Source organism: Hemiscyllium ocellatum, chromosome 44 (genome assembly GCF_020745735.1).
Source record: "Hemiscyllium ocellatum isolate sHemOce1 chromosome 44, sHemOce1.pat.X.cur, whole genome shotgun sequence".
Taxonomy (NCBI): domain Eukaryota; kingdom Metazoa; phylum Chordata; class Chondrichthyes; order Orectolobiformes; family Hemiscylliidae; genus Hemiscyllium; species Hemiscyllium ocellatum.
In genome coordinates, this window is record NC_083444.1 from 24853877 (window position 1) to 24877060 (window position 23184).

The 23184-nt window shown below is 51.3% G+C and overlaps 1 protein-coding gene across 2 annotated transcripts in view; it reads right to left on the reverse strand.

Moving 5' to 3' along the window:
- Positions 1-6956: 6956 nt before the first annotated feature.
- slc25a35 (solute carrier family 25 member 35) overlaps positions 6957-23184 on the reverse strand; it is a 37572-nt gene continuing 21344 nt past the window's right edge. Inside the window, exons 3-5 of one of the 2 annotated variants that reach the window (XM_060854480.1) lie at positions 13351-13503; positions 7652-7786; positions 6957-7410 (exon numbers count right to left, since the gene is read on the reverse strand). In XM_060854480.1, coding sequence (XP_060710463.1) covers positions 7207-7410; positions 7652-7786; positions 13351-13503 — 492 coding nt within the window. In that variant the 3' untranslated portion in view covers positions 6957-7206. The remainder of the gene's footprint in view (positions 7411-7651; positions 7787-13350; positions 13504-23184) is intronic. The other variant, XM_060854481.1, reaches the window with a different exon arrangement.

Genomic DNA, 23184 nt, shown 5'->3' on the forward strand with positions numbered 1-23184 from the left:
AAACCACAGAGCAGACCATGTGACCAGAGATGGGGTTAACCACAGAGCAGTCCTGGTGGCTAGACATGGTGTTAACCCACAGAGCAGCACTGGTGACCAGTGATGGTAATAAATCACAGAGCAGCGCTGGTGACCAGAGATGGGGTTAAACCACAGAGCAGTCCTGGTGACCAGAGATGGGGTTAAACCACAGAGCAGCGCTGGTGGCCAGAGATGGTGTTAAACCACCGAGCAGTCCTGGTGACCAGAGATGGTGTTAAACCACAGAGCAGTGCTGGTGACCAGAGATGGGGTTAAACCACAGAGCAGCGCTGGTGACCAGAGGTGGTGTTAAACCACAGAGCAGCGCTGGTGACCAGAGTTGTGGTTAAACCACAGAGCAGCGCTGGTGACTAGAGATGGTGTTAAACCACAGAGCAGCGCTGGTGACCAGAGTTGTGGTTAAACCACAGAGCAGCGCTGGTGATCAGAGATGGGGTTAAACCACAGAGCAGCGCTGGTGACCATAGATGGGGTTAAACCACAGAGCAGCCCTTTTGACTAGAGATGGGGTTAAACCACACAGCATCGATGGTGACCGGAGATGGTGTTAAACCACAGAGCAGTCCTGGTGACCAGTGATGGTGTTAAACCACAGAGCAGCGCTGGTGACCAGAGTTGTGGTTAAACCACAGAGCAGCGCTGGTGATCAGAGATGGGGTTAAACCACAGAGCAGCACTGGTGACCGGAGATGGTGTTAAACCACAGAGCAGACCATGTGACCAGAGATGGGGTTAAACCACAGAGCAGTCCTGGTGGCTAGAGATGGTGTTAACCCACAGAGCAGCGCTGGTGACCAGCGATGGTAATAAATCACAGAGCAGCGCTGGTGACCAGAGATGGGGTTATACGACAGAGCAGAAATAGTGGGAAGAGATGGGGTTAAACCACAGAGCAGCACTGGTGACCAGAGATGTTGTTAAACCACAGAGCAGCGCTGGTAACCAGAGATGGGGTTAAACCACAGAGCAGCGCTGGTGGCCAGAGATGGTGTTAAACCACAGAGCAGTCCTGGTGACCAGAGATGGTGTTAAACCACAGAGCAGCCTTGGTGACCAGAGATGGGTTTAAACCACAGAGCAGCGCTGGTGACCAGAGATGTTGTTCAACCACAGAGCAGTCCTGGTGACCAGAGATGGTGTTAAACCACAGAGCAGCCTTGGTGACCAGAGATGGGTTTAAACCACAGAGCAGCGCTGGTGACCAGAGATGTTGTTCAACCACAGAGCAGCGCTGGTAACCAGAGATGGGGTTAAACCACAGAGCAGTCCTGGTGACCAGAGATGGTGTTAAACCACACAGCAGCCCTGGTGACCAGAGATGGTGTTAAACTACACAGCAGCGCTGGTGACCAGAGATGGTGTTAAACCACAGAGCAGCGCTGGTGACCAGAGAAGGTGTTAAACCACACAGCAGCGATGGTGGATAGAGATGCTGTTAAACCACAGAGCAGCGCTGGTGACCAGCACACCCCACACACACACACACTCCCACACACACACCCCCCACATACACACACACCTCACCCTACACACCACACACACACTCCTCACCCCACACACACACACACAGACCTCACCCCTTACACACACACTCCACGCACACGCACACACTTGCACACACACCCCACACACTCACACTCCCACACACACACACACACACACACCTCGCATACACAAACACCTCACACACCCTCACCCCCCCCACACACACCTCACCCCACACACACACCCCTCTCTCCACACGCACACACACCTCACCCCACACACACACCTCACCCCACACACACACCCCTCTCCCCACACGCACACACACACCTCACCCCACACACACATCTCACCCCACACACACATCTCACCCCACACACACATACACACACCTCACCTCACCCCACACACACACCCCTCTCCCCACACGCACACACACACCCCACCCCACACACACACCTCACCCCACACACACATACACACACCTCACACACACCTCACCCCACACACACACCCCTCTCCCCACACGCACACACACACCTCACCCCACACACACACCTCACCCCACACACACACCCCTCTCCCCACACGCACACACACACCTCACCCCACACACACACCTCACCCCACACACACCTCACCCCACACACATAACTCACCCCACACACACACCCACCTCAACGCACCCCCCCCACACACACACACACAACTCCCACACACACACACAACTCCCACACACACATCTCACCCCACACACACATACACACACCTCACCCCACACACACCTCACCCCACGCACACACACATCTCACCCCACACACACACCTCACCCCACACACACATACACACACCTCACCTCACACACACCTCACCCCACGCACACACACCTCACCCCACACGCACACACACTTCACCCCACACACACATCTCACCCCACACACACATATACACACACCTCACCCCACACACACCTCGCCCCACACACACTCATACCTCACCCCACACACACCTCACCCCACATACACATACCTCACCCCCACACACACCTACCTCACCCCCCACACACACCTACCTCACCCCACACACACAACTCATTCCACACACACACACCTCACCCCACACACCTTACCCCCCCCACACACACCCCCCACATACACACAAACACCTCACCCCACACACACATACACACACCTCACACACACCTCACACACACACACCTCACACACACCTCACCCCACACACACCTCACACACACCTCACACACACACACCTCACACACACATACACACACCTCACCCCACACACACCTCACACACACCTCACACACACACACACACCTCACCCCACACACACCTCACACACACACGCACTCACACACCTCACCCCACACACACACACCCCGCCCCACACACACACCCCGCCCCACACACACACCCCACCCCGCCCCACACACACACCCCGCCCCACACACACACCCCACCCCACCCCCCCCACACACACCCCACCCCCACACACACACCCCACCCCCCCCACACACACACCCCGCCCCACACACACACACCCCGCCCCACACACACACCCCACCCCGCCCCCCCACACACACCCCACCCCCACACACACACCCCAACCCGCCCCCCACACACACACCCCACCCCCACACACACACCCCACCCCGCCCCCCCACACACACACCCCACCCTGCCACACACACACACACCACGCCCCCCACACACACACCCCACCCTGCCACACACACACACCCCACCCCCCACACACACACCCCACCCTGCCACACACACACACCCCACCCCCCACACACACACCCCACCCTGCCACACACACACACACCCCGCTCCCCACACACACACCCCACCCTGCCACACACACACACCCCACCCCCCACACACACACCCCACCCTGCCACACACACACACACCCCGCCCCCCACACACACACCCCACCCTGCCACACACACACACCCCGCCCCCCACACACACACCCCACCCCACATACACACTCCATCCCGCCCCCACACACACGCCCCACCCTGCCACACACACACCCCGCCCCACACACACACCCCGCCCCACACACACACCCCACCCCACACACACCCCGCCCCACACACACACCCCGCCCCACACACACACCCCGCCCCACACACACACCCCACCCCACACACACACACCCCACCACACACACACACACACACACACCCCGCCCCACACACACACACACACACACACACACCTCCAGCTGTAATTTAACGATCAGACCGAGATTCTGAATTAAAGACCCAGTCACAGACGAATTCACTGACACTGTCCTGGTGTATGGCAGTGATTCTCTGCACCCCGTCTCCCTGGCAGCAGCACAGAATGGTTCCAGTATCCTGAATTTCACATCGGGAAAGCGAGCTTTCAATCGGCAATAAATTTCAGGATCTCAGGAATAGAGAATAAGAGAGAGAGAGCCAAGCCGGCCTACGACGGCTGGAGGAGGAGCGCCTCATCTTCCGCCTGGACGACGGCTGGAGGAGGAGCGCCTCATCTTCCGCCTGGGCGACGGCTGGAGGAGGAGCGCCTCATCTTCCGCCTGGGAACCCTCCAACCACAAGGTATGAATTCAGATTTCTCCAGCTTCCTCATTTCCCCTCCCCCCACCTTGTCTCAGTCGGTTCCCTCAACTCAGCACCGCCCTCCTAACCTGCAATCCTCTTCCTGACCTCTCCGCCCCCACCCCACTCCGGCCTATCACCCTCACCTTGACCTCCTTCCACCTATCCCACCTCCATCGCCCCTCCCCCTAGTCCCTCCTCCCTACCTTTTATCTTAGCCGGCTTGGCTCTCTCTCTCTTATTCCTGATGAAGGGCTTATGCTCGAAACGTCGAATTCTCTATTCCTGAGATGCTGCCTAACCTGCTGTGCTTTGACCAGCAACACATTTGCAGCTGTGATCTCCAGCATCTGCAGACCTCATTTTTTACTCAATAAATTTCAGGAGCCCAGCAGAGTTCAGGCAGGTGGTAATTTATTTGTTATATTGCAGAGAGTGAGGCCAAAGACCATCCCGAATCTGGCCTGGACTGAAGGGCTCGGTTAGCCCCTTAATCTTTGTCTCAGATCAGGAGAAAAGTCAATGATGCTCTATAATTTTAAATACAAGTAAACTGTCTTTTCTTGTAACTTTAGCAGAGCAGCACATACTCTGTCTCTGTGTATACTATCAGTTAATTCATTCTGGGTTTTCCAACTGGAACTGGGTGTTAAGTAATTACTACTACAGAGTGATGTACTCATGGCTGTGGTCTGAATGGGCCCTTCTGGTGAGTGAGACCGAACGTTTCCATGGTTACCAGTCACCCTTTTCTGTCTCAATGATGATGTCTGTGTTTGATTATTCTTCTAGCCATTGTTCCTCCTACAACATAAGGGATGTCCCTTATAATTAGTTCCTAAACCTTTCTAAAATGTTTAGTGATTTTTAAAATATAAATATATATTAGCTCTATAAGATTTTGGGTGGCACGGTGGCTCAGTGGTTAGCACTGCTGCCTCCCAGCGCCAGAGACCCGGGTTCGATTCCTGCCTCAGACAATTCCTATCTGTGTGGAGTTTGCACATTCTCAGTGTCTGTGTGGGTTTCCTCCGGGTGTTCCGGTTTCCTCCCACAGTCCAAAAAATGTGTAGGTTAGGGTGGGTTGGCCATGGGAAATTGCCCCATAGTGTTAGGTGAGGGGGTAAATGTATGGGAATGGGTCTGGGTGGGTTGCTCTTCGGAGGGTCGGTGTGGACTTGTTGGGCCGAAGGGCCTGTTTCCACACTGTCAGTAATCAAATCTAAGCTCTGATTATCTTGAAGAGTTTTAATTAAAATCAATGTGTGGTATTATAACTGGTTGGAGAAATTTTAGGAGCGACAACTAATTGGAGGAAGATATTCTCAACTTTAGTATCGGCAAAGATGTCAGAGAGTCAAAAGGGCGTGGGGGGCATGGAAAAGCACAGCCGCTCAGGCAGCATCCGAGGAGCAGGAGAGTCGACATTTCCAAAGTCAGCCCTTCACCAGGAAACAGGGACTCTCCTGCTCCTCGGATGCTGCTTTTCCAGCACCCACACACCTTTTTGACTCTTGACCCTCCAGCATCTGCACGTGCTCACTCTCTCCCAGAGAATGGAGTGAACAGGCCCGCCGTTGTTTCGGGTGCTTGAAGCAAGTGTTCCCCCGCGCCGCACAAACATGGCCCACACATCCTCCTGGGGCACTCACTGGCCATTTGTTGTGGGCAGCCCTGAGACATCCTGTTGGAAGGGCTCAATAACTGAAAGAGAGTGCCGATATCTCGGAGAATTGGGATCACAGAGGAAGGAGGTGAGGGAGGAATTTGAAAACAAAGATGAGACCTTCTATACTGGCTCCTACTTGAGCAATATTCCAATGTAGATCAGTGGGCAGACAGGGCGAGGGGGGGTGGGGGGATTTGTTGCCCAGTTGCCCTGGAGAAGCTGGGGGTGAGCTGTCGACATGGGCATGTGCTAGCAGGACCTTTGGAGAGGGTCGTGAAGGGTGTAAGAGAGGGCACTGTCAGAGGTTGGTATGAACGTCCACCAAGGGCAGGTCACCTTCATGTGAGACAGGTGAGGGCAACCCCATCTGGCAGCGCAGTCTCTCTCAAACCACAGCCCTCCCCACCTCCTTCAGCTCCACCCACCCCCCCACCTCCTCCGGCACAGTCTCCCTCAACCACACCCCTCCCCCCCCCCCCGGCACACTCTCCCTCTACCCCACCCCCCTCCTCGGGCAGAGTCTCCCTCGACCCCCTCCCCCTCCTCGGGCACAGTCTCCCTCAACCCCCTCCCCCTCCCTGGGCACACTCTCCCTTGACCCCCTCCCCCTCCTCGGGCACAGTCTCCCTCGACCCCCTCCCCCTCCTCGGGCACAGTCTCCCTCGACCCCCTCCCCCTCCTCGGGCACAGTCTCCCTCGACCCCCCTACCCCCCCTCCTTGGGCACAGTCTCCCTCGACCCCCCTACCCCTCCTCGGGCACAGTCTCCCTCAACCCCCTCCCCACTCGGGCACAGTCTCCCTCGACCCCCCCCACCCCCCCCCCCCTCCTCGGGCACAGTCTCCCTGGACTCCCCCTCGGTCCAATTTCCCTCAAACCTCCCTCTCTCCCCCCACTCAACCTCACCCCCATTGGCCCAGCTCCTCTCACCCCTTCTGCTCCCCCTCTGCCCCACCATCCATCTTCAAACCCAGTTTGGTCTGAGGAATGTTAGCATCGTCTCAGGAACCGAGGCACGAGATTGGTTTCTTGTCTGCAACCTTTGAACCAACACGAGCCCGGCCTCCCCATGTCTGATTCTCCTCCTCCCTCACCCCCGACCCTGCCCCTTCCCCGCCTTGCCCACCACTCAATCGAGTCACCGTTCACTCCTGCCTCACGACAAAGACACCTCACACTTTTTAAAGGATCAGTTCATATTTCATTCTGAGGAAACGTCCACTGGGTTCGTTCCCAGGTTTCCATTCGCTCATCTGTCCAGGGTCACCATCGCTCACTGGCCATCCTCCAGCCTCCCCCTTGCCACATCTGGTGAGTAAGTAGGCCTTGGATGGTCCGGAGAAAGGGAGAGAGACAAAATGGCACTCTGAGCACAGAGACGCTGCACCCTGCAGCTACAGCTGGCCAGGGGCCTGCCTCTGTGTGGCGCGCTTCTCCTTCCAGTAATACTTGCGCATTTCTTCCCAGAGGAAGAGGCTGAGGATGGTGTGCGGGCCTAGTCGGAAGTAGGAGGCCCCAGTGCCCTTGTACAGGCCGTACAGACCCTCTTTCCTTACGGTTCTTGCAAAGCAGTCCAGGTATCCTCTGTAGATCACACCCTGCAACAAGATCACAGCCAGAGGGACTGGTGAGAACAGCCCGAGGTGACCCAATCCAGGAGAACAACAGAATTGGGAGGAGGGAGTCACCCCCAATCCCAGTCTCACTCACACACACACACCACACACACACACACACACACACACACACACACACACATCCCCACAATCCCTTGTACATTCAGTAATGTACACACACCGTTCCCCATCTGCACACAGGTGGGTTTGGTCATGACAGTACCTTCCCTTTCCGGTCCACTGGTTGGTTGTAGAGTCTGGTACTAACTACATCGAAGGGTGTCATGGCAAGGACAACAAAGATGCTGCTGACCATCCCCGCTGTCAGTGATACCAGCCAGCTTCCCGGCTGAAAGACCTGCGAGAGAACAGAGCAACCACCGTTAAAGGCTGCTCACTGTTCGCACTAGGGACACGGCCCTCCCCTGTAGTTTGCACTTTACTGTGCATGAACTTCAACAACAACCTGCTTTTACACAGCGCCTCCAACACAGCTTGAAAACCGTGAGGAAAGGGCAATTCCCATGCCCAATCACTGCCAACCTGCCTGCTTTGAACTTAGTCAGTAAACAGTTCCTGCTACATCTCCCAGCCAACTACAGTCGGAATCCTCTCCTCAGGCTGTTGTAAATCGCTGCTCCCTTTCTGAGCATGATGTCTGTGTGTCTTCGATGGGATTGAGAGTGATGGAAAGAGTCTTCATGGTGGTTTTGACGTGTTGAGTGAGTGGGCAGAAACATGGCAGATGCAGGACAACGTGAAACAACAACAACCTCTCTCTCAGTCTCGGCAAAACAAAAGAACCGATCATTGACTTCAGGAGGAAAGGATGAGGCCATGCCCCCATATACATCGGTGGTGCGGGGCTGGACAGGGTCAACAGCATCAAGATCCTAGGAATGACGATAACTGACCGTCTCTTCTGGATTTCCCATGTAGATGCGATGGCCAAGCAGGCTAATTAGTTAGCACTGCTGTCTCACAGCACCAGAGACCCAGGTTCGATTCCAGCCTTAGGCTGACTGTCTGTGTGGAGTTTGCACATTCTTCCCCTGTGTCTGTGTGGGTTTCGTCCCAGAGTCCAAAGATGTGCAGGTCAGGGTGAATTGCCCATTGTGTTAGGTGCATTAGTCAGAAGGGGTGGGTGGGTTGCTCTTTGGAGGGTCGGTGTGGACTTTTTGGGCTGAAAGGCCTGTTTCCACACTGTAAGGAATCTAATCTAATCTAACAACATCACCACCATACAACCATCTCAAAGAGGTTTGATAGAAGAGAGAGGGAAAAAAAGCATTTCCAGTAGCAAAACAATGGGGAGCCTTAAAGGACAAAAACTTAAGACAACAGGGGAAAAGAACTGATGGGAGTTAGGGGAGGGGATCATGGAGTATTTGTGGGCGGCACAGTGGCACAATGGTTAGCACTGCTGCCTCACAGCGCCAGGGACCTGGGTTCAATTCCCGCCTCAGGCAACTGGCTGTGTGGAGTTTGCACGTTCTCCCTGTGTCTGTGTGGGTTTCCTCCGGGTGTTCCGGTTTCCTCCCACAGTCCAAAGATGTGCGGGTCAGGTGAATTGGCCATGCTAAATTGCCCATAGTGTTAGGTAAGGGGTAAATTTAGGGGAATGGGTCTGGGTGGGCGCGCTTCGGAGGGTCGGTGTGGACTTGTTGGGCCGAAGGGCCTGTTTCCACACTGTAAGTAATCTAAAAAAAATCTAATCTAAAGGAAATCAGGCAGAACAACACCTCCTCCTTCCTCAGGCAGCTCAGGAAATTTGGCATGTCCATAAGGATTCTCACCAACTTTGACAGCTGCATAAAGGCCTAGGAGAAAATGAGGACTGCAGATACTGGAGATCAGAGCTGAAAATGTGTCGCTGGAAAAGCGCAGCAGGTCAGGCAGCATCCAAGGAGCAGGAGAATCGACATTTCGGGCATAAGTCCTTCTTCAGGAAAGAAGATTCTCCTGCTCCTTGGATGCTGCCTGACCTGCTGCGCTTTTCCAACAACACATTTTCAGCATAAAGGTCTAGTACAGCAACTGTTCTGCCGAGGACTGTAAGAAACTACAAAAGGTGGTGCAGACCATCAGGAAAGCCAGCTCCCATCTATTTACACATCCTGCTTTCGTGGGGAAGGCTGCTAACGTCAACCAAGGACCCCCTGTCCCACCCCAGTAACACCCTCGTCCAACCTCTTCCATCAGGCAGAAGATTCGGAAGCTTGAACCCTGGCACCAACAGCTTCAGGAACAGCTGTTATTAGACTGATAAATGGAGCTCTCTAAATTCAAACAACGTTGATCATGCTTTGTGTACTTGCTGTGCAGTATAAGCTGTTGACCTCGCTCTGTCTAAGCACCCTATGATCTGTATGTCCTTGCTTCCATCTGCTCGCAAACAAAGCTTTTCACTGTTTTTAGGTACAAGTGACAATTAAGCAAATCAGGCAGTCATTCAGTCAGTCTGAAGTTGTCCACTTTCGTTGGGAAGTCAAGATGGCAGACCTTTATTTAAATGGTGCGACATTGAGAAATGGTGATGTACAGAGGGACTTGGCTGTTCTTGTACACCAGTCCCTTCAAGCAAGCACACAAGTACACCAAGCAGTTAGGCAAGTGTCATGCTGCCCTTCATAGTGAGAGGATTTGAGTCCAGTCCAGTCTTACTGCAGCTGTACAGGGCCTTGGTGAGTAACTGTGTGCAGTTTCAGACTCCTGATCTAGGTCAAAATATACTTGTCACATAGGGAGTGCAGCAGAGGTTCAGATTCCTGGGAATGACAGGTTTATTGTAGGGTGGGTTTGACTGGGACTGTATTTACTGGAGTTCAGTAGAACGGGAGGGAAATTACAAAATTCCAACAGACTGGATGCAGGGATGATGGATCTCTGCTTGATGGGGTCAAGAACAAGGGGTCACAGTCTAAGGATATATAGTAAGCATTTTGGGACTGCGATGAGGACAAATGTCTTCACTAAGATGTGGTGACCCTATGGAATTCTCTACCCCAGAAAGCTGGGCTGGCCATGTCATTGAATATATTTCACAAAAAAAATCAACAATTTCTCAAGGCTAAAGGTGTTAAGGAGAGTGTTACGACGGAGAGGTCAGACCCCTCGGTTCATTAAAACCATGATTTGGAGGGCCTGGTGTTGGACTGGGGTGGACAAAGTTAAAAATCACACAACACCAGGTTATAGTCCGACAGGTTTAATTGGAAGCACTAGCTTTCGGAGCGCTGGTGAACCACCTGATGAAGGAGCAGCGCTCCGAAAGCTAGTGCTTCCAAACAAACCTGTTGGATTATAACCTGGTGTGGTGTGATTTTTAACTTAATTAAAACCAAGCACCTATAAAACTTGCCTTGCCTCATAATTTGTTAAAATATATGAGTGACAGAGAATTTCTAATTTTCATTATTTAAAGAAAAATAACAATTCATTTTTCTAACTGTAATACTGAACACTAAACAAAAACTATTCACAAATTCCAGCCCCCTTTTTATTAACAATGTACTATCTGACCCCCCACTCTATAAAAACGTTGCTCCAATAACACAATTAAACATTACACTAAGTTAATCTCAAGTCTACACTGTCTCTGTCTCCTCTGCTGTCTTCAATCTTCCACCTGATGATCTCCCTGGGTTGTCGTCTTACATTTTAACTGCTTTCGATACAGAGTGCCTTCTAATTTCTTTGAGAGTAAGATATTAGATGGGCAGTTAGCCCTCCGGCTCTATGGCAATTGCTCTGCTGTTCGGTGATGTTGCCCTCTGACCAAATTTTCAAAATGGCCTGGTTTTATACCCTCCAGCATCGTTCCCTGCCATTGGTCCGATGTTGTCAAAACAATAAATTCAAACTCGTTTGGGGTTTAGTAACCTGGGCGTAATTTAAAGTAATTGGTTAAATTCAAATTGTTGTCAAAACGGCAACCAAAACTCAGGTATCCCTTTAACAGCCAAGTATCTATTTGGGAACAGCCCCCATCTCCCAGCCTCTCCAGCTGAGCCTACACCTTAAATTTACTTCAATATTCAGAAAACACTCTCTATTTTAAAGTGAACATACACCCACTCGACTTTGTAACAGAGAGCTCGGCGGGGGGAGGGGGGACAGGGGTGGGGGTAGGTGGTATTGAGACAGAGGATCTGCCATGATCATGTTGCGGGGTGGAGCGGGCTGACCGTTCAGTGATGATGAGTTCAGGACAAACAGTTTCCAGTTTCCAGCAAAGAGCCAGTCCCCTTTTTGGAATCAAATGAAAAGATGGCAGTTAGCCAGAGAGGGAGATAACTGGGATGGACAACCACCGGTTCGGTCAAATTTTAAGGCGTGTCCAATCCATCCCTTCACCCGTGTTGGGCAAGTCCACTGTTGGACCACAATTCCAAGCAGATTGATGTGGCCAATGAACACGTCGGATCCCAGAATGGAATCTGGAATGACAGTTTTATTCTTAAAACACGACAATCTTTCACTGAAACATAGGGGTACAAGGATCTGATTTTAACAAAAAAAGACAGAAATTGGTGACACAAAAGAAACAAATATAAAATAAACCAAACCCCATGCTTCTTAAATCTTTTTGAAAGATCCCTGAGCACGGCGAAACATAATCCCATCCACTCCCCAACACCTTCACTCAAAAACCCAGAGAGATTTCTTTTTCCAAATCAAATCTGTAGATTGACTGAACTGCTTTTAGGTGAAAACAGTGACTGCAGATGCTGGAAACCAGATTCTGGATCAGAGTGGCGCTGGAAAAGCACAGTAGTTCAGGCAGCATCCGAGGAGCAGGAAAATCAACGTTCCGGGCAAAAGCCCTTCATCAGGAACTGCTTCTGCTCTGTTTTTAAAAAAGTTTTTTCATGGGATCTGGGCATCACGGGCTGGGCCAACATTTATTGCCCAAGCTGTAGTTTTAAACATTCGTTGACAGGGCGAGGTGTCACTGGCCGGGCCAGTATTTATTGCCCATCCCAGGGGGCAGTAAAGAGTCAGCCACATGGTGTGGAGGTCTCACGTAGGCCAGACCAGGTAAGGATGGCAGTTTCTTTCCCGAAAGGACACCAGATAGGTTTTTCCGACAGTCCCCACTGGATTCATGGTCATCATTGGGCTCTTAATTCTAGAATTTTGAAAAGTGAATTCAAATTCCACAGCAGGGTTTATAACTGGGTCCCCAGGACATTACCTGGGTCTAGGAATCCAGTGATCATTCCACCAGGCCATCACCTCTTGGAAAGGTGCTGCGTTCTTGAACTGTTGCAGTCCATGCATCGTAGATACACCCCAACATGCTGGGAGGGAGGGGCTTCCAGGATTTTGACCCAGTGACATTCAAGGAACAGTGGTATACTTCCAAGTCAGGGTGGTGAATGGTTCGGAGGGGAATTTGGTGGTGCTTCCACTGTAGCTGCTGCCATGGTCTGTCTGGTCACTGAGTTTGCCAATGCCATTTTATGCTGTTTCATCGATGGTCTGTCCAATTCTTTTGTGAGATTTTTTAGCTGTTTGATGCAACTGAGTCGCTCTCTTGGAGAGCAGTCAGACTTTAAACGAACGACATGCTTAGGGGCAGCACGGTGGCTCAGTGATTAGCACTGCTGCCTTACAGCAGTGGTTCGATTCCACCCTCGGGTGACTGTGTGGAGTTTGCACATTCTCCCCGTGTCTGTGTAGGTTTCCTCCGGGTGCTCTGTGTTTCCTCCCACAGTCCAGGTTGGGTGAATTGGCCGTGCTAAATTGCCCATAGTACTAGGTGCATTAGTTAGGGGAATGGGTCTGGGTGGGTTGCTCTTCAGAGGGTCGGTGTGCACTTGTTGGGCCGAAGGGCCTGTTTCCACCCTGTAGGGAATCTAATCTAATCTAATCTCTATATATATATAAACCACACAACTTCCATCACATTATACTGACCTGTAGGTCATTGGTAAACTGTTTCACGGTGGAGAATGTGGAGAGCTGGGAGGAAGAGCCAACTATCACCCTGGGCACCGCTGAACTTGACCCACGCCACAGTCCAGTGACGCCATGCTTGCGGTAAATGGTCATCAGTGCGTGGAACATCCCCTGGGGAGAAACATTTTGCAGCATCACCTCCTCACACACAGTATTGTGAACGTACCAGCCCATTCAGCTTCCCTGCTGTCTCAGTTTGGTGCCATAATCGAGTTATAAATACGAAGGACAAAGAATCTGTAAATACCTGCCTGTCATGACATAATTTAGCTGAGTTAGATGTCACGGTGGAGTCCCGGTCTTTCACAACCCTGCCATTACTTCGCAGAGAGGCTACTCAAGCGACGCGCCTTATCGGGACAGTGAGTGGACGGCTAAGACAGGAATTTCCTGGGATGGTGGCCAAGCATTTGTTGACCTATCCCACTACGATGAAAATTCTGAGGAGGCTTTCCAACTTTTGCTTTTAGTCTGTACCTAACCCCACGCTGTTCCCTTGATGGGAGACAGTGTTGAGGGACATTTGCTTCTGTAGGTAACCCCAAACTATCCAGGGCTGGGGAATGGTGGATTCCACGCGTGGGCTGCATGCATTGTCAGAGATCGAGGCTGCAATGGGTCATGGGTCAGTTGAAGGGTTTTGGTCTTCTCCCTGGGTCGCTGACCGCAGACGGTCAGTTGCCAGACTCTCGACTGACCAAACCAGGGATGAGTCGGAGCAAGTGGTTCAACTGGGCCAGCCCAAACTGGAAGGGTTGCAGACTCTGGAATTGATCTCATCAGAGTACAGAAGGTTTTTGGGAAAGTTAATTGAGGCATTCAAAATCACAAGGGGTCGTTGAAGGTTTCTCCCGGCTGACTCTGTCAGTGGAGGGGACACAGATCGAAGAGAATTGGTGAAAGAACTGCTGGCTGGCGAGAGATGAGGAGAATATCCTCAAAGAACGGTTGCAATTCGCAACAGGAAGCAGCTTTTAGATTTTTGGATGCAACAGGAAATTTCAAAAGAGGGGAAAATGAATCGAAGGAATAGTCAAACTCTTAAGGAGAGAGTGGGACTGACTGGAGGGCGGGTACAACATGATGGGATGAACAGCCTCCCTCTGTGTGTTGGGAAAAGTCTCCAGGACCAGGGATCTCAGTGAAGGCCTCAGTCTTGGTTGAGGGAGAATGGGGGGAGGGCATGTGCTCCCAGAAAATGCACACAAACAAGAGGGCGGGACTTAGACCACAATGCCCTGGGTGCTTTGCTTCAGTCGTGTGGGGAGCAAAGGTCATGGACTTTGGCCAAGCCAAGGCAGATTTAAAATAGAGCTGAGGAGAACCTCTTTCTCCCAGAGGGGCACGAATCTGCGGAATCTACTTCCCCAGAACACAGTGATTAGATTTGAGAAAGAGGTGGAAAGATTTTTACCGAGTCATGGGTTAAAGGGAGTGAAGCTCAGTCTGGGAATGAGATTAGCCGAAATTATACTGACTGGCTGGAAGTGCTGAATTGACCTAAGCGTTACGACAGCTAGACCAGTCGTCTTGTGACATATGTCGCAAGTAAGAAAAGAGGGAACAGAGATTGCCAAAAGGGTTTTGTCAGAGAATTTCTGAGAATTCAGGACGTTGAACCTGAATATGAGGAAACAAACTGCTGAGCTGCAGTATCTTGTCATCTCCGGTATTTGCCCTGCAGGCTTGGCAAGGGAGTCAAACCGGACTGCCGATGAGCCGGGAGGAGATGGAGGGAACATTCACCATGCCCCACCGCAGACTAAGGCTGGAATGAGGAAGAGTTGGCGTTGGCTGGGGAGCAGAGGACGTCAGTGATTAACATTGAGGAGATCCAGTGACAACCTATCAGCCACACTGTTAGGGCAGATGGTGTAGATTAGATTACTTACAGTGTGGAAACAGGCCCTTCGGCCCAACAAGTCCACACCGACCCGCCGAAGCGCAACCCACCCATACCCCTACATATACCCCTTACCTAACACTACGGGCAATTTAGCATGGCCAATTCACCTGACCCGCACATCTTTGGACTGTGGGAGGAAACCGGAGCACCCGGAGGAAACCCACGCAGACACTGGGAGAACGTGCAAACTCCACACAGACAGTCGCCTGAGTCGGGAATTGAACCCGGGTCTACAGGCGCTGTGAGGCAGCAGTGCTAACCACTGTGCCACCGTGCCGCCCGTTGTACGTTGGAGAAAACACTGGGGGGGGGAAGCAAAGTCGAAGATGGTGGGCGGGTGCAGGATAGGGTCAAGCCTGGGGTCGGGGGGGGGGGGGGGGGGAAGGATGGTCAGATACTCACACAGCTCCAAGGCAGTCCACCTTCTGACCTGGTGAGCCAATGTGTACCCAGCGGAGGGAGGGGGAGGGATGCAGGTAGACCTCTCAACCTGACCGAACCCCTTCAGACCTGTCTGTTTCATTGTGATTCCCGTCTCATTATTCGAAACACCGACCCAGTCTTGCCAGCCCCTCAGAGGGCAGGCCCCCACCTCACCTCCTCCCCCAGAAACCTTCCTGCACCAGCTCCAAAGCAACCCACTAGGCCCAGGGTTTACCTCAGGTGGAACAGGGAGGAAGCCCTGAGTTAATGCCATCCCCCACCCCACACTCACTATCTTCCCATCGGAGCGAACCACCCCTGTCTGTGCGATCTTACACTGGACGGATTGGCCAATGCCTTTCCACGTTAGGTAAGCTAGTCTGGGGCAGGTCTAACAGGGGGATATTTACAGGGAGTGCTGGAGATGGGTGGGGTCACTGTGCCAGTATTTATAGGGGGTCCCCGGGGAGGGGGGTGCGTCTCATTTACAGAGAGACCCTGGGGAGGGAATATGTCAGTATTTACAGTGGGTCCCTGGGGAGAGGAGTATGTCAATAATTCAGAGGGTCCCAGAGGGGAGTGTGTCAGTATTTACAGGGGGTCCCTTGGGGGGAGTGTGTCAGTATTTACAGGAGAGTCTCGGGGGGAGTGTGTCAGTATTTACAGGAGGGTCCCCTGGGGGGAGTGTGTCAGTATTTACAGGAGGGTCCCCTGGGGGGAGTGTGTCAGTATTTACAGGAGGGTCTCGGGGGAGTGTGTCAGTATTTACAGGAGGGTCTCGGTGGGGAGTGTGTCTGTATTTACAGGGGTCCCCTGGGGGGAGTGTGTCAGTATTTACAGGGGGTCTTAGAGACAATAGACAATAGGTGCAGGAGTAGGCCATTCAGCCCTTCGAGCCTGCACTGCCATTCAATATGATCATGGTGGATCATTCCTAATCAGTATCTCATCCTGCCTTATCTCCATAACCCTTGATTCCACTATCCTTGAGAGCTCTATCCAACTCTTTCTTAAATGAATCCAGAGACTGGGCCTCCACTGCCCTCTGGGGCAGAGCATTCCACACAGCCACCACTCTCTGGGTGAAGAAGTTTCTCCTCATCTCTGTCCTAAATGGTCTACCCCGTATTTTTAAGCTGTGTCCTCTGGTTCGGGACTCACCCATCAGCGGAAACATGTTTCCTGCTGCCAGAGTGTCCAATCCTTTCATAATCTTATACGTCTCAATCAGATCCCCTCTCAGTCTTCTAAACTCAAGGGTATACAAGCTCAGTCGCTTCAGTCTTTCAGTGTAAGGTAATCCCGCCATTCCAGGAATTGACCTTGTGAACCTACGCTGCACTCCCTCAATAGCCAGAATGTCTTTCCTCAAATTTGGTGACCAGAACGGCACACAGTACTCCAGGTGTGGTCTCACCAGGGCCCTGTACAGCTGTAGAAGCACCTCTTTGCTTCTATACTCAATCCCTCTTGTTATGAAGGCCAGCATGCTATTAGCCTTCTTCACTACCTGCTGTACCTGCATGCTTGCCTTCATTGACTGGTGTACAAGAACACCCAGATCTCTTTGTACTGCCCCTTTACCTAAATTGATTCCATTGAGGTAGTAATCTGCCTTGCTGTTCTTGCCACCAAAGTGGATAACCATACATTTATCCACATTAAACTGCATCTGCCATGCATCTGACCACTCACCTAACTTGTCCAGGTCACCCTGTAATCTCCTAACATCCTCATCACATTTCACCCTGCCACCCAGCTTGGTATCATCAGCAAATTTGCTAATGTTATTGCTGATACCATCTTCTATATCATTAACATATATTGTAAAAAGCTGTGGTCCCAGCACGGATCCCTGCGGTACCCCACTGGTCACTGCCTGCCATTCCGAAAAGGAGCCATTTATCACTACTCTTTGTTTCCTATCAGCCAACCAATTTTCAATCCAATCTAGTACTTTGCCCCCAATACCATGTGTCCTAAGTTTACTCACTAACCTCCTATGTGGAACTTTATCAAAAGATTTCTGAAAGTCCAGGTACACTACATCTACTGGATCTCCCTCGTCTATCTTCAGAGTTACATCCTCAAAAAACTCCAGAAGGTTAGTCAAGCACGATTTCCCCTTCATAAATCCATGCTGACTCTGACCTATCCTGTTACTACTATCCAGATGTGCCGTAATCTCATCCTTTATAATAGACTCCAGCATCTTTCCCACCACTGAGGTCAGACTAACTGGTCTATAATTTCCTGCTTTCTCTCTCCCACCTTTCTTAAAAAGTGGGGAGGGGAGTGTGTCAGTATTTACAGGAGGGTCTCGGGGGGAGTGTGTCAGTGTTTACAGGAGGGTCTCGGGGGGAGTGTGTCAGTGTTTACAGGAGGGTCTCAGGGGGGAGTGTGTCAGTGTTTACAGGAGTGTCTTGGGGGGAGTGTGTCAGTATTTACAGGAGGGTCTTGGGGGGAGTGTGTCAGTATTTACAGGAGGGTCTCAGGGGGGAGTGTGTCAGTATTTACAGGAGGGTCTCAGGGGGGAGTGTGTCAGTATTTACAGGAGGGTCTCGGGGGGAGTGTGTCAGTATTTACAGGAGGGTCCCGGGGGGGAGTATGTCAGTATTTACAGGAGGGTCTTGGGGGGAGTGTGTCAGTATTTACAGGAGGGTCTCAGGGGGGAGTGTGTGTCAGTATTTACAGGAGGGTTTCGGGGGGAGTGTGTCAGTGTTTACAGGAGGGTCTCAGGGGGGAGTGTGTGTCAGTATTTACAGGAGGGTTTCGGGGGGAGTGTGTCAGTGTTTACAGGAGGGTTTCGGGGGGAGTGTGTCAGTGTTTACAGGAGGGTCTCAGGGGGGAGTGTGTCAGTATTTACAGGAGGGTCCCGGGGGGGGAGTGTGTCAGTATTTACAGGAGGGTTTCGGGGGAGTGTGTCAGTGTTTACAGGAGGGTCTCGGGGGGGAGTGTGTCAGTATTTACAGGGGGTCCCCAGGCCCAGTGTTCACTTGTACATTTTTCTGCTCTGTCTGTATCACAGGACCTTGGACATAATTGAGGTGTGACTGGACCATCTCAACGGCAAAGTTATTGTTGAACTCAAACCGAGGTACTGTGCACTGAAACCGGGATTACTGAAAAAGCTCAGCTGGTCCAGCAGCATTGTGGAGAGAAAGGACAGTGAAGGTTGCAGTTCGGATGAATCCTGTCGGGTTGTGAATTCTGAGGAACAGATGCTGAGCTTTTTTCTGTTTATGTTTCTGTCCTTCAGCGTACGCAATTATTCTGTTTTTTTTTCTTATTTCGGAGGTATTGTGCTGCCTGAAATATTGTAGTTGGCAGTGTCACCAGTTTGTTGTTTTTGGGAACAATTTCTCCTGGTGTTTGATTCTTTGGAATTGGAATCTCTCCAATATGTTTGATGCGGAGTTGCATTTGTTCACATGGTGTGCGTGTGTTACCATAGTTACAGTCGGACCACTCTCTGTCACTGTCCTGCTGACACACTCAGTACTTTCTGATGTTTTTAAATCACACATCAGTCTGACTGCAGACCCAAAACCTCAACTCAGTGTTGGCTGACTCAATAGCATCCTCTAAGTTTATAAAATACAAAGCCAGTTTATATTTTGATCACAGGGGCCCTCCCACAGCACGGCTCATACCAATGAGGTGCTTTTCTGATGTCACAGAGATGTACAGCACGGAAACAGACCCTTCGGTCCAACCCGTCCATGCTGACCAGATATCTCAACCCAATCTAGTCCCACCTGCCAGCACCCGGCCCATATCCCTCCAAACCCTTCCTATTCATATACCCATTCAGATGCCTTTTAAATGTTGTCATTGTACCAGCCTCCACCACATCCTCTGGCAGCTCATTCCACACACGTACCACTCTCTGTGTGAACATGTTGTCCCTTTGGTCTCTTTTATATCTTTCCCCTCTCACCCTAAACCTGTGCCCTCTAGTTCTGGACTCCCCCACCCCAGGGAAAAGACCATTATCCTAGCCATGCCCCTCATAATTTTGTAAACCTCTATAAAGTCACCCCTGAGCCTCTGACGTTCCAGGGAAAACAGCCCCAGCCTGTTCAGCTTCTCCCTGTAGCTCAAACCCTCCAACCCTGGCAACATCCTTGTAAATCTTTTCTGAACCCTTTCAAGTTTCACAACATCTTTCCAATAGCAAGGAGACCAGAATTGGACACAATATTCCAACAGTGACCTAACCAATACAACCGCAACATGACCTCCCAACTCCTGTACTCAATGATCTGACCAATAAAGTTACAAATCACACAACACCGGGTGATAGTCCAACAGGTTTATTTGGAAGCACTAGCTTTCAGAGCGCTGCTCCTTCATCTAACTAGTTACCTGGTGTTGTGTGTGATTTTTAACTTTATCCATCCCAGGCCGACACCAGCTCCTCCACATCATGGCTGACCAATAGGGAATCGCCCCTGAGAAGGTGGTGGTGAACTGCTGTAGTCTCAGGGCACACGGAGAGCTGTTTGCGATGGAAGTTTCCAGAACTTTGACCCAGCAACACTGAAGGAACGCTGACATATTTTCGAATCAGGATGGTGAGTGGCTCGGAACGGAACTTGTCCGCATGTATCTATTGCTCGTGTCATTCCAGTTGGGAGTGGTCGTGGGTTTGGCAGGGGCTGTCTAAGGAGTCTTGGGGAATTTCTGCAGTGGATCTTGTAGACAGTACACACTGCTGCTACTGAGCGTTGGTGGTGGAGGGAGTGAACGCCTGAGGGTGTGGTGCCAACCAAGTGGGTTACTTTCTCCCTGGGTTACTTTCAAGCTGCTCAAATCCTGTTGGGGCTGCACCCATCCAGGGAAATGGGGAGTATTCCATCACGCTCCTGACTCGTGCCTTCGAGATGGTGGGGAGGCCCGGGAGAGTCGGGCGATGAGCTACTCGAACTTGTCCGCATGTATCAGGCTTGAAGGGCAGAATGGCCTACTCCTGCACCTATTGCCTACTCAGTGTGGGACTCCCAGACTGGGTTGTATAAGGCCCAGTTGCTTTCCTTCTCTCAGGGGCATCAATGAGTGCTCTCGGCTCACAGGGGGAGTTCGAGCGCAAAGTGTGACTGTATGGGATCCTGCGAACAGGTGGCAGAGACGTTATCGTGGGGGGTAGGCAAGGGCTCAGCTGTCACAGCCTCCCCAGAAGACCGTGGGTCCAAGCCCCAGTGCAGTAATCTTGGAGTGAGGGAAGGTGGGAGAGCAGGACAGTGAGGGGCAACAAGGCCTGGGTGTCCTTGTGCACCAAGGACACTAAAAGCAAACGTACGAGTGCATCAGGTGGTGAAGAAGGTATGTTCGCCTTCATAGTGAGCAGAGGAACAGAAATGTTTGACTGCAACTGGTATTATTTCAATGTCCTTGCCTGAGGGAAGATGATCTAATGATGGACAAAGGTCTACCAGACTGATTCCTGTTATGGCAGAACGAACACTTGGGGTCAAACTGAACCGGTCAGGACTGTATTCACTGAAGCTGAGAAGAATGAGGAGGGACCATATAGAAAATCTACAAAATGCCCAACAGGACTAAACCGGAAGGATATAGATGAGATTAGATTAGATTAAATTCTCTACAGTTGTCCCTTTGGCCCAACAAGTCCACACTGACCCTCCAAAGAGTAACACACCAGACCCATTCCCCTACCCTGTATTTACCTCTCACTAATGCACCTAACACGACAGGCAATTTAGATTAGATTAGATTCTCTACAGTGTGGAAACAGGCCCTTCGGCCCAACAAGTCCACACTGACCCTCCGAATAGCAACCCACCCAGACCCATTCCCCTACATTTACCCCTTCACCTAACACTACGGGCAATTTCCCATGGCCAATCCACCCTAACCGACACATCCCTGAACACTATGGGGTAATTTAGCACGGCCAATTCACCCTAACCGACACACCTTTGGACTGTGGGAGGAAACCCACGCAGACACGGGGAGAATGTGCAAACTCCACACAAACAGTTACCCGAGGCAGGAATTGAACCCGGGTCTCTGGCACTGTGAGACAGCAGTGCTAACCACTGAGCCACCGTGCTGCCCTGATTTAGCATGGCTGATTCACCTTAACCTGCACATGTTTGGACTGTGGGGAGGAAACCGGAGCACCTGGCGGAAACCCATGCAGACACGGGGAGAATATCCCACACAGTCACCCGATGTGGGAATGCATCATAATCCTGATGACAGTGGAGTCCAGAAGCAGGAATCACAGTTTAAGGGTACACTGTAGACCATTTCGGACTGAGATGAACCTGTGGAATTCTCTGCCACAGAAAGCAGTTGTGTGTTTTCAAGGAGTTAGATATAGTTCATTGGGCTAAAGGGATCAAAGGGTTCTGGGAGAAAGCAGGAAATGGGGCACTGAGTTGGATGAACAGCCATGATCATGTTGAATGAGGTAGCAAGTTTGAAGGGGCCGAATGGCCTCCGCCTGGGTTCTATGTCTCTCTGTTTACTCTGTTACTTCACTACTCACAGCAGCGAGGAAGTGTTGTAGTTGGTCTGGAGAACAGAGAATGTCTCGTGAGGGACAGCAAAGCGAAAGGCAGTGTGCACTTTAGAAATATCGACGCTTGAGGACAAGGACAGGGAAGTTATTCTCAACTTTTCTCAACCCCCACCTAAGAGCACTCTGTCCAGTTCCAGTGTCCACGCTATCGAAGGGATGTAGGGAGTGCAGAGGGGATTTTCCCAAATGGTTTCAGGGATGGGGGAGCTTTTAGTGATGAGGTCGGGGTGGAGATGCGTACCAGAGGATGAGAGGTTTGGATAACAGAGCGTTGATTGTGGGGTACACAGGTTCTGGACAGAGACACAAGTTGGGGTGGGTGAGAAAGAAGTTTATTCTGCAGCGAGTGGGAGAGACCTGGAACTCACAGCCCACTGGGGATGGGGACTCCCTGTACTTTCTTAGGCTGAATGTAGAGAGTAGAACACTGTCCCAATCAAACATCCCCAGGTCAGGGCCAGCATGGCGTTCGGTGTGAATTAAAGCTCCTTCTAACCGTTTAAATTGAAAGTAAAGCAGCCTCGAATCTTTGAGAAGGAGAAGTCGAGAATAATAATGAAACAGCCTGCTCGAGGGCACTGTGTCAAAATAAAACACAAATTTCCTTCCTGACTATTTTTCGACTGCTTTTATACTCTCCTAGGGATCCACTTGATTTCTCCTTGTCTATACCTGACGTAAAGAGAAAATGCTGGAAAATCTCAGCAGGTCTGTAAGGAGAGAAAAGAGCTGACGTTTCGAGTCTAACTCACCCCTCGTCAAAGCCCAAAGGGTCAGTTAGACTCGAAACGTCAGCTCTTTTCTCTCCTTACAGACCTGCTGAGATTTTCCAGCATTTTCTCTTTTGGTTTCAGATTCCAGCGTCCGCAGTAATTAGCTTTTATATCTGATGTATGCTTCTTTGTTTTTCTCA